The sequence below is a fragment of the Stegodyphus dumicola genome, chromosome 6 (genome assembly GCF_044657685.1).
Source record: "Stegodyphus dumicola isolate Sdum_Otavi_A_Nest chromosome 6, ASM4465768v1".
Classification (NCBI taxonomy): Eukaryota; Metazoa; Arthropoda; class Arachnida; order Araneae; family Eresidae; genus Stegodyphus; species Stegodyphus dumicola.
Genome location: NC_140773.1, coordinates 64,906,857 through 64,919,686, shown reverse-complemented (window position 1 = coordinate 64,919,686; position 12,830 = coordinate 64,906,857). Strand labels below are relative to the sequence as shown.

At 31.8% G+C, this 12,830-nt stretch overlaps 1 protein-coding gene across 1 annotated transcript in view; it reads left to right on the top strand.

Moving 5' to 3' along the window:
* The first annotated feature begins 430 nt into the window (after nucleotides 1-430).
* Nucleotides 431-12,830, top strand: part of LOC118188248 (NADPH-dependent quinone oxidoreductase VAT1-like) — a 48,495-nt gene continuing 36,095 nt past the window's right edge. Inside the window, exons 1-3 of the mRNA XM_035358642.2 lie at nucleotides 431-557; nucleotides 694-959; nucleotides 8,389-8,599. Of these exons, the coding sequence (XP_035214533.2) occupies nucleotides 551-557; nucleotides 694-959; nucleotides 8,389-8,599 (484 nt within the window). The 5' untranslated portion in view covers nucleotides 431-550. The remainder of the gene's footprint in view (nucleotides 558-693; nucleotides 960-8,388; nucleotides 8,600-12,830) is intronic.

Here is a 12,830-nt window from a genome sequence, read left to right as displayed (position 1 = left end):
TTCACCTATTGATTCACTCAGTCAGCTCATATTTCACATAGCTCAGTGACTGTAGTTAGCCGTGATCCCAGAAATTATTGAAGATGTCAGTCTTTTGGATTATGCGTAGATCTTCAGAATTAGACTCAGTAATTGAATTAACAATTACGTGAAGGCAAGCCTTAAAGGGAAATAAATAAAAGTAAAAACCTCAAACGAAATCAAAATTGCAGTACTATTCTTTCACGGCATATTCTGAAAAAACAAACTTAGAAAGTCTTTAAAATTTTAAAGCATCTTTACGCTAGCAGAATTGTCAGATGTATTAATTTGCATTGATTTCTTTAGTTCATTGTTTTTATTAAAATAAATAGTCACGACTCGTAAATAACTATGACGAGCCGCAATAAATTATGACTCATTGCATGTTAAGAAGCAAACTCTTCTGAAAATTTCGCGGGAAAGAAAATATCAACAAAATCACGTGAGTTGGGGAATTTCGCTCCCGGCGTTTTTGCGACAATTCAGGTCTGATTGTTGTACTGCTGTGAAACAAATTAATTTGCAAGCTATGGAAGGTATGATTATTGTGTTTCAATCTGTTTTTTTTCTCTGTATCTATAAGTTTTTTTATGCGCTTAAATGTTAAAAAAATGTGAATTTTTTAATTTAAAATTTCTAATTCCATATGTCTTTATTTTTCTTCCCTTTCAGCGGAAGAACAAGCAACAGAAACTGTAAAGGCTTTGATGTTAACTGGCTTCGGTGGTTACGATAAAATTAAACTGCAAAATATTACGAAGCCGCGTCCACAAAAAGAATATGTCATTATTGAAGTTAAGGCATGCGGTATGAATTTTTCTGATCTATATACAAGACAAGGAATATATACATTTTACGGTATAAAACCTCCATTTATTCTTGGCTTGGAAGGAGCTGGTATAGTATCAGAAATTGGTGAGGATGTTAGTGAATTCAAAGTAAGTTTTAAAATAAGTATAAAAACATATGTGATAAAATGCAGTATAAGCATGTATTGCCGTCATTTTATATTTTTGTTGTATTCAAAATAGTCCTGAAGTTGTTAAGGATTTGTTTCATGTTTTTCCATTGACTGCCAGTTTCAGAAATTTCGTTTTGTGTAGCAAAATGTAATTATTTGTTGCATGTGATAATAACCATTGATAATTATATTCTAGTTTCCTGCTTTTTAACATCAAGCTTTCTCAATTCAATTATTTTTCGGATACTAATTAATCAAAGGTATTCTAGCAGGTAAGTCATGCGCAAAATAAACCTTACTTAGGGGATGAACAATATCAGCATATAGCTTTTTGCTGTCCAATGCATGCTTTGCAGGTCCTAATTTCTGCCACTTAGTAATTCTTTAAGCTTTAAAGATTTTTGTGCCTCTAAATTCTACCACTCCATGCCTCCCTAAATTGTAAAAAATTTTTCCATTCTTAAATTTTGCTGCTGGATGCCACTCTAAATTCTAAAATTTTGCTGCCCCTAAACTATGTTATCAGTGTGCTTTTGCACCAACTATTATGCTGGCTCTGGTGATGAATGAAAAATTTTTCCACAAATATTATGAAATTGATATATTAACCTTTTTATTCTTCTTATTTAAAAATCAGAAAGTCAAAAATTTATAAGATATAATTTTAATATGCATTAAATCACACTGTTGCCAACACAACATACAACTTTTTGTATGCCAAGTATTTAAACTACTGCTGTCTGTGAAACTTTTATTATAAAAACAGCAAGAATTTTCAAATTTTCCTTATGTTGAATATAAGTAGAAATATTTAACAAGGAAAAACTAAGAAGTTAATTTGTTACATTGTTATTTTATTATATTTTTTATGAGTAACTAAAATGTAATATAATTCATTCTTTATTAAATTCTGCAGAAAAACCTTGAATCATCCGTACCTCTTTTTAGTAAATCATGGAATAAATTGTCCAAGTAGATCTCAGATTTCAAAGCATGAATGTGTTTCTTGAGTACTTTTCTTAGTACGACACTATGCCACCAATTCTACTACGATCATATTGACATCACTCTCAATAGCTTCCAACAAGTTGTTGTCTTTTAGCTTTAGAGATCTTCCCAAACATTTTGCTTTTCCAGCTGCCTTTCATCATTACTGAAGTGCCCAAACCATATTGGTTTGTGCATTTGAATACAGCATTATTGCTATATATGTAAAGTTATCAGACATTCATGATTTATATAATTTTGTCCAAAGTCTGATTATTAAATGAAACTCATTGTATGTGCAGTTAATCAGTTCACCATTAAATACACTAGGTCATAAAGGATTGTTTTCAACAATGAACAACATTTTCCCTTAAGCAAAAAAACCAGTTACAACACACCAAAAAAAAATTAATTTAAATTTGGAAGTGAATTTCAAATATTCATATAATGATTTTTCATACATATTTCATGAATGCAGAAAAGAGTTTCTAAGCAAAATATTAGCTAATGAAAAGTATGCTTGAGTGGAACATAAACAAGAATCCCAGGCATCCACATCAGAGTAGAAATGCTGCAAAAAATATATTTTGTCTATTTTTTAATGCATTGGATATTTTGTGAGTGCTGTATAAGTTTATTTTATTCCTTGATACCATTTTTTTTATCTGCCATACAGGTTTGTACGACATTCAAAAAGAGGCTTTCTACTCTCTAAAATGAATTTTTCATTAATTGTCCTAAACATGTCCATCTATAGACAATTTTGGGAGAAGAAATGGAGATAAATATTTTCATCAGTAAATTTTTACATAACATTTTAATTAATGTTTATTAATTAAAGTTTATTAAATACAGGATTGCATTGATAAAAAGTGTTGGTATTATTGAGTAAAGCATATTTTTAATTAGATTCCATTTCAGTTTTTTACTTGATTTATTTTTACTCCATTCCATTTTTCACTCAACTTTTTTACTTAATGTGCCCTCCCCACGCACAAATATGCATAACCTGAAGCTCTTGTTCTTAAAATATGGTAACCCTACATATATGGTATATATCAGGGATGGCCAAACTTCGAGACAATGGGAGTCGCATGATGGATTTTATGAACATTCAAGAGCTGCAAGTCCAAATTTATATTGTTTCAAAAATAATGATACAGGTATAAATATAAAGAAACTTTTGATGTAAATTAATGAATATGTGATTAACATGATTACATATAAATAGAATAAATACGTCTTATATCTACTGTTTTATGCTGAGAAAAGTTAAGTCCCAAGAAAATAAAAATTTCTGACTCTTGCCCTGGGCAACTGAGCATTTTTCCATCAGGTAGAGAAACCAAATATTTTCTTCTGATTTCCTTTATACCTCTCTGTTTATAATTTTTTTCCCCCTTTAGTAGAAGTAAAATGAATCGAAAGCATATTCACTGGTCTACAATTACATAAAAAAATGTTATTTGAGTAAATTACAAACCATTATATAAAAGAAAATTGAGTGTTTTTTTTTAAACTCATGAGCAGTTTTTTAGAAAGAATAAATTAAATACACGTCAATGCACACTGTAGAGAAACTGTTATTCAAGAAAGAATATTTATTTAAAAATAAGCTAGTAATCTGTTTAGGCTTTTGCATAAAAGTAATTTTGTTTCTCCACACAATTAACATAAGGACCAACATACTGAGATCATATGAATCTTTGGAGCCTATCCTAAGAAATCATTAAACTTTTTTCGTAAAACTTTGGGATAACTTTTTTTTACTGATACCCAGTATAGAAGAATTTACTAAAAAAAGAATATGATTGCAATTTCAATGGTATTGGAATAATCAGTATTTCTCATGGTGGTCCTGACTGATACAGTATTTCAGTGTGGCGTCCAATGGAATCTGCCACAGTTTTTTAGTAATCATCTGTGCATCATTGAAAATTCTCAAATTGTCCTGTTCATTTTAGGCGTAGATAATGAATTTCATGCGCATCATTGAAAATTCTTGAAACTATCTCTCCAATTGTCCTGTTAATTTTGGACATAGATAACAAAGTTCATGCGCATCATTGAAAATTCTCAAAACCACCTCTTGAATCGTTATGGTAATTCTGGACATACGTTACCTATTGCTAATAAATTTAGTAGTTCATGCCAGGCTATATAAACGCTTCATCAAGCACATATTCCATCTGTCTACCAGCCGAACTCTTCAACGTAGCTGTTTAATAATGAGCTGTTTTTCAAATACATGGCAAATCAAAACTAATGTTACAGAACACCATAATTCATTTATTTCACAAATGCAGATATAACGTGAATGCATAACTCTTCATATTTCTATGGATATGCACAGTTGTTCAATGTGAAGCCCTTTTGTATCATGGCAGACGTCTGCACAATAGTTTTAGTTTCTAAGCTTTTGCCAAATAGGTGAACAGATCCACCATATTCTAACTGCTAGACAATATAGGTGGTCAAATAACTTACCATCTCATCTTGAATTTCTAAGTAAAATAACACAGAAGAAAGTTTTAAATAAATTATTATCAGCCTAACGGTTACATAGTACAACTTTCCATTGGATTACCTAACCTGTGTACAGAAAATAAATCTCAAATGGAGTTTGAAATGGAATCTGTAGGGAGAGGATACTTTAGAAAATAAAAGATCAGACTTTAAAACATTTACAGGAGCAAAATTTCACATTATTGCCTCAAATTTGTAGTGATTAAGCAATAGATCATTGTACAACTCTCCTTTTGGCTACTAAGCTTTCATGAAGGACGTGTCAAATGTACATGATGATTGAAAATTAGGAAGACAAAAAATATCAACAGATTAAAAGAAGTGTATTGCTGGCATCAGAGCCAGGGTAACCGGTGCAGCTGCAGAGCAGTAGTACTAAGCAGTGAAAAATTTTAAACATACCAGGCAGTAAAATGCCTCTAACGTAGTGCAATATTTACCAGCAACTAACCTAGTGCAGCAAAGTGCCTCTTACCTAGTGCGAGGCAGAAAGAAAGAAGGTCATAAAACAAGAAATTGAAAAATACAAGAAAATATCGCAAGCTAAAGAGATTTCGCCAATATCAATATGCCGATTTTGACAGAAACTTCGGAAAAGATAGATATTTGTATTCTCTTGATCCCTCATTCCTTGATGCAATGTTATTGATATGAAAATTTAATGATTAAGGTGATTGATCTCTATCTGGAATAACAATATTTGATAAAATGGGAAATAAACATTTTGACTAAAATTTAAATTGTCATCAAATCAGTGATTCTTCTCATGCCTCCAAATATTTCAGCATGCATAACTATTGGTAAAATAAATTATGATCTCTGCCTAGGATTACCAAGGAATTATTACAAATAATAGAGTTTCATGTGGGAAAAGTATTCATGAAGCATATTATTGTGAATGGTTGCGAAATAGATGAAGCAATTGCATAAAATTGCCTGACTTACTTAGGGATAGGAAATTAATTTAAAGGAGTTCCGCAGAAAATTGAGATTAAGTCTCCTAACCAAGTAAGAGGCTGAATGTTCACTCAAAATATATATATATATCCTCGTAAAATTCTTCCACAGATTAAAAGAGCTCTATATGGACTGCAAGGAGAAACAGGTTTCTTCAGCGGTGTTCGACGAAAACGTCATGGAGAAAACAACGAAAGGCCAAAATATCATCTTTGAAAATAAAGTGGTTCAAAAACTTCGCAGTTTTAAAAACATTGTGGTGAAAAATAAAGTACCTACAAATCATTGCATGTCAATAACATTCCAGACATGCATTTTTCAGGCTTTAATGATTGTAAATGGATACTCTCATAATGATTTGTGCTCTCATGATAGAAAGAAGGATATTTTTTATTAACTAATACATATTTGCTAAAAATGTAAAATGGAAACTTAAGCATTAAAAGTAATTCAATTTATAGCACTTATTAGGATTTTAACCTGATATAGTTAACTAACAAAGGTTATTAATAATTTTTTATTAAGTTTTACTGCTAATTTCTCATGAAAAGTATAATCTAAAAAAGATTAGAAAAAGGAAGATAAGTAACTGCATGCCCATATCTATAAAAAATTGCTAATTATGAGATTATTTTCTTCCCTTTTGTTAATCTGATACTCTTATAAAAATTATTTCTTTTTTGTTTAAATTTAATGTTTTTATGGCTCTAACGTAGTAAATTTATTAGTTAATAAAAAAATTGAAGTAAAAAATTATCCTTCTTTCCATCTTGTGCTCACAAATCATTATGCGAATATCCATTTGAAAGTATTAAATCCTGAAAAACACATGTCTGCAATGTTATAGTCATGCAATGATTTCTAGGAACTTTATTTTTTAATGCAATGTTTTCAACGACGATGTTTTAAACTGGGAGGTTTTTTAATTGCTTTATTTTCGACCACAATATTTTAGAGCTGCAATGTTTTTGCTTTGATTTCTTCCACAATGTTTTGTACCACGATGATTTCGCTTTACGTTTTTTCCTCCACGATGTTTTCGGCTGTAATTCTTCAGCAGTTACTCACGCCATTTAAGGACTGAATAAAAGTAGTACCCTACAACGAATAGCAAATCTTCCAGGTGGATTACAACTGTTGTGAACAATGGGATCACACAGGACTGTAAGCAGCTACTGCCTGAAGTAAAATTAACTTGAGAGATAAAATGTTAGGAAGAGTAATTAAATAAAAATATTAGCACCGAGTCTTAGATAAACTTCATATTAGTGTATTCTGATGACCATTCATTACCTGTTCAAAAAGCAACATAACTAGAATAGTAATACAGTCAAAAGTCGTTAATTCGGACACCCATAATCCGGACCTCAAAGCTAAAAACTTTCTGCGCATGCACTGCGTTGACACATGCGCATAGGCGTTTACGCGTGCGCGTAAGACCTTTATGACTGCGCATATGCGTGTGCACAAGCGCAGAATACGTTTTCCCGTGCGCGTTTAATGTATAACGGATGGTATAAGCTAAAATTATCTAATTATCTATTTCAGTTAATGTTGATGATTGCGTTGTTCCTTAATCTTCGAATTGGATCCGGCTTATTATTTTTTGCAGACTGTAAGAGCAATTTTATAAAAGTAAGCTTGAACTTTCGATTATGTCAAATAGAATTTCCGATGCTGGAGCTCCCAAAGGATCTAGAAACGAAAGTATGTTTCGATGTCCATCAAACAAAAAGTGGAATTGCTCCAAAAAAATGGATAAAGGCATATCCTTTGTTTATCTAACCGTTCCGAAATCTGTTTATCAATTCCATGTTGCTCTGCGTGGGGGGGGAGAGGGGAAACGTCGCGGCGTGCAATGAACTGGAAGTTGATCTGTCAGCACTATCATTTTTTTCAGGGCAGATGTTTTTATTTCATTCGGCTTATAATTCCTTATTAAATGTAGTATTTCATCTCGATGTACTCCGTCTTTGATATGATTTAAATCAAATTCCTTCTCATTATAAATATCACGAATACAAATCAAATAGTTTTCTGGTTGCAATTTTCTAATTTCGGTTATGCATAATGTATGCTTTACGCATGCGTGCGTTGAAAGAAATGCTTAATAAAGTAAACAAATTAATATTAAGCTTTTTTTTTTGTAAATTTTGATACCCTTTAGATCATAATTGCTCATTATTTTATAAATTACGGTTTCATATTTTTAATTTTATAATTTTTGCATGCCATCTTACCTGATTTAAACTGATGATCTATAATCCGGAATCACCGAAGTTCCGACGAGTCCGGATTAAAGCCTTTTGACTGTAACCAGAAATGGGCTTATTTGTAATATTTACGTATTTGTTGCTCTGACAGTAAGCCAGCATTAGATATTTTGAAATCTATCAAATTTTTACATACATAATATCGGAAATTAAGTTAGGATTAATAAAGAAATGTGGCATTGCATGATTTCTATTTCAAATTCCATTTGTATTAGAAAATTAAACTATGTTTATACAAAACAAGTCGCATTTCAGTTGGCAAAGGATCGCAAGTAGCTCACAAGCCACAGTTAAGGTGTTGTAGAGCTGCAGTTTGGCCGTGTCTGGTATATATCTTTTGATGTGCTCCTAACTTGCAGAAAACTATGTCTGATATGCCAATTTTGAACTTTCATTTTCATTCCGTCTTGCATATTCAGAAGTTATGTACAGTGCCCATTAAAATCTCATTTATTAGCATAAATCTTTAGGAGGAATCATTTCATTAGTTATTCTTAAAAATAATTAAGAAAACAGTGATTTAAAGCTATCTTTTTCTTTATTAGTTTTGAGACTTAACTATAAGGATACTTTTCCTATAAATTTTATTAATCTGAGGAAACTAGTACTTAAAGAACAAAATTGTTTAATTTTAGTTTGTTATTGATATTTTAATTATTATAGGTTGGTGACAGAGTATTATGTTGGAGTTTCAAATATGGAATGTGGAGTGAATTTGTTGATGTTCATAAATCCCAATGTTACCATATGCCTGAAAATATGACATATTATGAAGCAAATTGCATTATTGCAAATTATTTGACTGCTTATCTTGTTCTTATGGATTTTGGCAACTTGAGACCTGGGCAGAGTGTTCTTATTCAAGCAGCTGCAGGTAAAATGAATGAAAAACGAATTAAACTATAAAAAGAGAAACATGAAAAGAAAAATGCTGCTTATAAATTTAAGATTTATATGCGAATAAAATATTCAGTAGTTATATTAAATGTTTACTACTTTAAAATACTTTTAAAATATGTTGTTATTTCAAGATTTTATATGCTTTTCAAAGTAGTTTTTTAATGTTTTTATTAAGGAATTATACAGATGTATTTTTATTGTTGTTATCGTAGATTTCTTTTTAGTTTTCTTATTCATTAGAGTTGTATGTTGGATCTAAAGTTCAAGTTACTGCATTTCCAAATTCAAAGTTATGAATTTTAAGAATTTTATATTTATAGATATATGTGTGTCTAAGCTATAAAAATATGAAGAAAATTTATTAACAAATTAAAACTTAATTGGAACAAATTGATAATAGACCTTTAAATTACCAATTCTTAGGCATTGACCATTTCAAGGCGTCTGCGCTTTCCGTTCAGTATCTGCACTGCTGTAAACTTTTGCTGAATAACTGTCTGGAATTAAAACAAAGACTTTCCAAGCTTTAAAAGTACTGCAACCAACTATGCACTTTTGCCATTTTGCCTTCCTGCTAGCAATGTACCGCTTAGCCTATGCTAGCTATTCTTCCTTATGTAAGACATAATTGCATATCTGAAATTACGGGCCATGTTTAGCATCCCCTAGTGTTCTATCAGTTAACAGAACATGTGCTAAGAAATTCGCCATCCAAAAATAGATTATGTTCAACTACCAAGCTAGTTGTGCTTTTCCAAAATTCCATCTGGTCATTCACTACATCACAATTTCTAATTATCTATGCAGCAGTTTTCTTGGACATGATTAAAAGAGTGAATTGGTACATTCCCTAATGAAGCGCTCATCTAATATCAGATTATCAACAACCATCTGCGTTATTTTGTCATATGTAGATATTTAGATATTTCTAAAACGTTTATCATATTGAGTGGAAAAACAACCATGATGTTGTTGAGTCATTAGTTTTTTTTTTTTTTTTTTTTTTTTTTTTTTTTTTTTTTTTTTTTTTTGATATCAAGAAGCTACAGAAATCTGCAATGCTCCAAATGTCTGGATTTGAACTCCTGACCTCCCAAATATGTGTCAGGCATGCTTCCAGGTACACCACAAAGGCATGTGGAAAGGGGTGAGAAAATACCTTGTATGTATATAAAACCTGAGACTGATATTGGTTTCAAGTTGTATGACTCATTTGAGATGGGTAGACTTTGATCATAAAACCTACATCACAAGTACTACCATTTCAGGTTAGACTTAGTTGATATTTTCTGAAGTGTAATATTTTGTTTTAACAGCATGGGAATGCAACAGAATCTTTCAGGGAATTAAAGGCAACCCTCTTGTCCATCTTTATATCGTTTCTGATTTCAGTTTAATATTTCTCTTGAACAATATTACCTTTTTTGTAAGTTTTTTCAAATTTGGTTGAAAACTGGTTGAAAATTTGGTTGAAATTATCTTTTTTTTTTTTAAAGAAGCCTTTATATTTTCATTGATACACGTGTTAACAAAAATACATACTAATATTGCACAGGTCTTGTAAAATATTTTGGAAACGTCACAGGGCATTTCCTGATTTTTTATGATATATAGTGATAAAAAGTATTTATCCTTCTTAATTATTGTTGTTAGTTTTCTAAATGCACTTATGAGTAAAATTTTGCTGGAAAAGGAAGTATGCTATTTATATGGCCACAGTTATATAAAAACAAGTTCTACAGAAATGTTTGATGAAACACTTCTGTAGAAATTTGTAAAAATGTCTAAAATCCAAAGTGTCTGGTGTTCTTTTGGCTATACAGTCAAAAGTCTTTAATCTGGACGTCCATAATCCGGACCTCAAAGCTACAAACTTTCTGCGCATGCATAAATGCATAATGCATTTACGCATGTGCATAATACATTAACGCATGCGTGTTTAATGTATAACGGACAGTATAAGTTAAGCTAAAAGTATCTAATTATCTATTTCAGTTAATGTTGCAGATTGTGTTGTTCCTTAATCTTCTAATTGGATCAGGCTTATTATTTTTTGCAGGCTGTTAGATCAATTTTATAAAAGTAATCTTGAACTTTCGATTATGTCAAAAAGAATTTCCGATTCTGGAGCTGCCAAAGGATCTACAAAGTGAAAGCATGTTTCGATGTCTATCAAACAAAAAGTGGAATTGCTTCAAAAAATGGATAAAGGCATATCCTTTGTTTCTCTAACCATTCCAAAATCTGTTTATCAATTTCACGCTGCTCTGCGGGGGGGGTGGACATCGTGGCACGCAATGAACTGGAAGTTGATCTGTCAGCACTATCCTTATCTTCAGGGCAGATGTTTTTATTTTATTTGGCTTATAATTCCTTATTAAATATAGTATTTCATCTCGATGTACTCCAGTCTTTGATATGATTTAAATCAAATTTCTCATCATTATAAATATCATGAATACCCATCAAATAGTTTTCTGGTTGCAATTTTCTAATTTCGGCTATGCGTAAGGTATGCTTTACCCATGCGCGCGTTGAAAGAAATGTTTAATAAAATAAACAAATAAATATTAAGCTTTTTTATGTAAATTTTGATACCCTTTAGATCATAATTGCTCTTTATTTCATAAATTACGGTTTCATATTTTTAATTTTATAATTTCTGCATGCCATCTTACCAGATTTAAACTGATGATCTATAAACCGGAATCACCGAAGTCCCGAAGAGTTCGGTTTAAAGACTTTTGACTGTATAATGCATTATTGATGTCAGATCTAATTCCAGTTGTTTTAGCTAAAAACTATTCAAAGATATTTGCTACTCTAATATTTTTATGTTATACTTACATGTTTGTTTCCCAAATGTTAATTCCAATATTGAAAATACTCCATTTCATTTAGTTATTGTATGAAAGAAGAGAAAACTAGAATATTTAACACTCCGGGTACACTATGTTTTGGAACACATTCAGGTGCATTGAGCCTGAGGGGAACTTCATGTTTAGTTAACTAAACATGTTTATATATAAAAATATATACTTAAAATATAGTTAAAAATATATTTACGGGTGCCCCTTGGTGAAACTTGGTGATTTTTGGTGGTACATGGACACCGTATTTGTGCAGTTCTTTGACTTGTTGTTTTGGCTTTGTGTAGCCTCGTTTTTTGCATCAAAATTGCCACTACATTAAGCCAAAATAACAAGTCAAAGAATTGCACAAACTTGGCATTGCGCAGTCCCTTGACTTTGTCCATGTACACATCGATCTGTTTTCACTTAAAAAATCAAGGAGCCAAACAAAAACTATGTAATCTCAATAAACTACATTTTAAATCGAACAATGAAATAACATAAAAAAGGAAATTCATCTTAGCGGAAATATCCATCACAACGGAAATATCCACTTACCTCATTTAGAAATTTCCGTGTCTTCAGTCAAACAAAATTCCTTAACAGCATCCAAAAACTTCCTAAAATTATCTCAACTAGAATCTGTATACTGGCATCGCCACATAAATTCACAAAAATAAGAGTAAAAAATATCCTCCATAATGCTGGTATCCATTATGGAGCCATACGTATTTCCTTCATACAAACAGGACACTTCATACAAACAGGACAGCACAATTAGACTTTATGATCAAAGGCTGATGGGAAGCAGCACGACCATGAAAACCAAGCAGATGTGCTTCCTTACGGATGGTATTCATTGAAACAAACTCCCGGATGCCTGTTGAAACTCTTTGCGGATGAGGGCCATCGTTTGGGTGCGGTTATTCCGAATTTCTCTGCACAGCACTCGTTGGTCTCTATCTCCCAGTTTTGTTGGTCTGCCGACTCGGGTCACATTCCGACAATCACCGTTCACCTTCCACTTCTTAATCACATAGGTCACTGTCGAGTTTGGGTACTTCAGATCGCTAGATATGTTCCTTAAGGATCGGCCACATTTGTGATACCCGATAATTATATCTTTCTCGAAATCATAGACTCCGAACTGCGAGGCATCTTGCATGCGACTAAAGCCGATGCTGCTTCCTACACGATATATGCCGGCGGAGTCCGTGACGTACCTTAGGACCACAGATATCGTCATTTGCCTAGGTGTCCAAATACTTATTGGTAGTCAGTGTATAAGACAAGTATGATTTTCAGAAATATATTTCAAGGGAAAAAATAACTTGCATTCTAATCAACATTGTA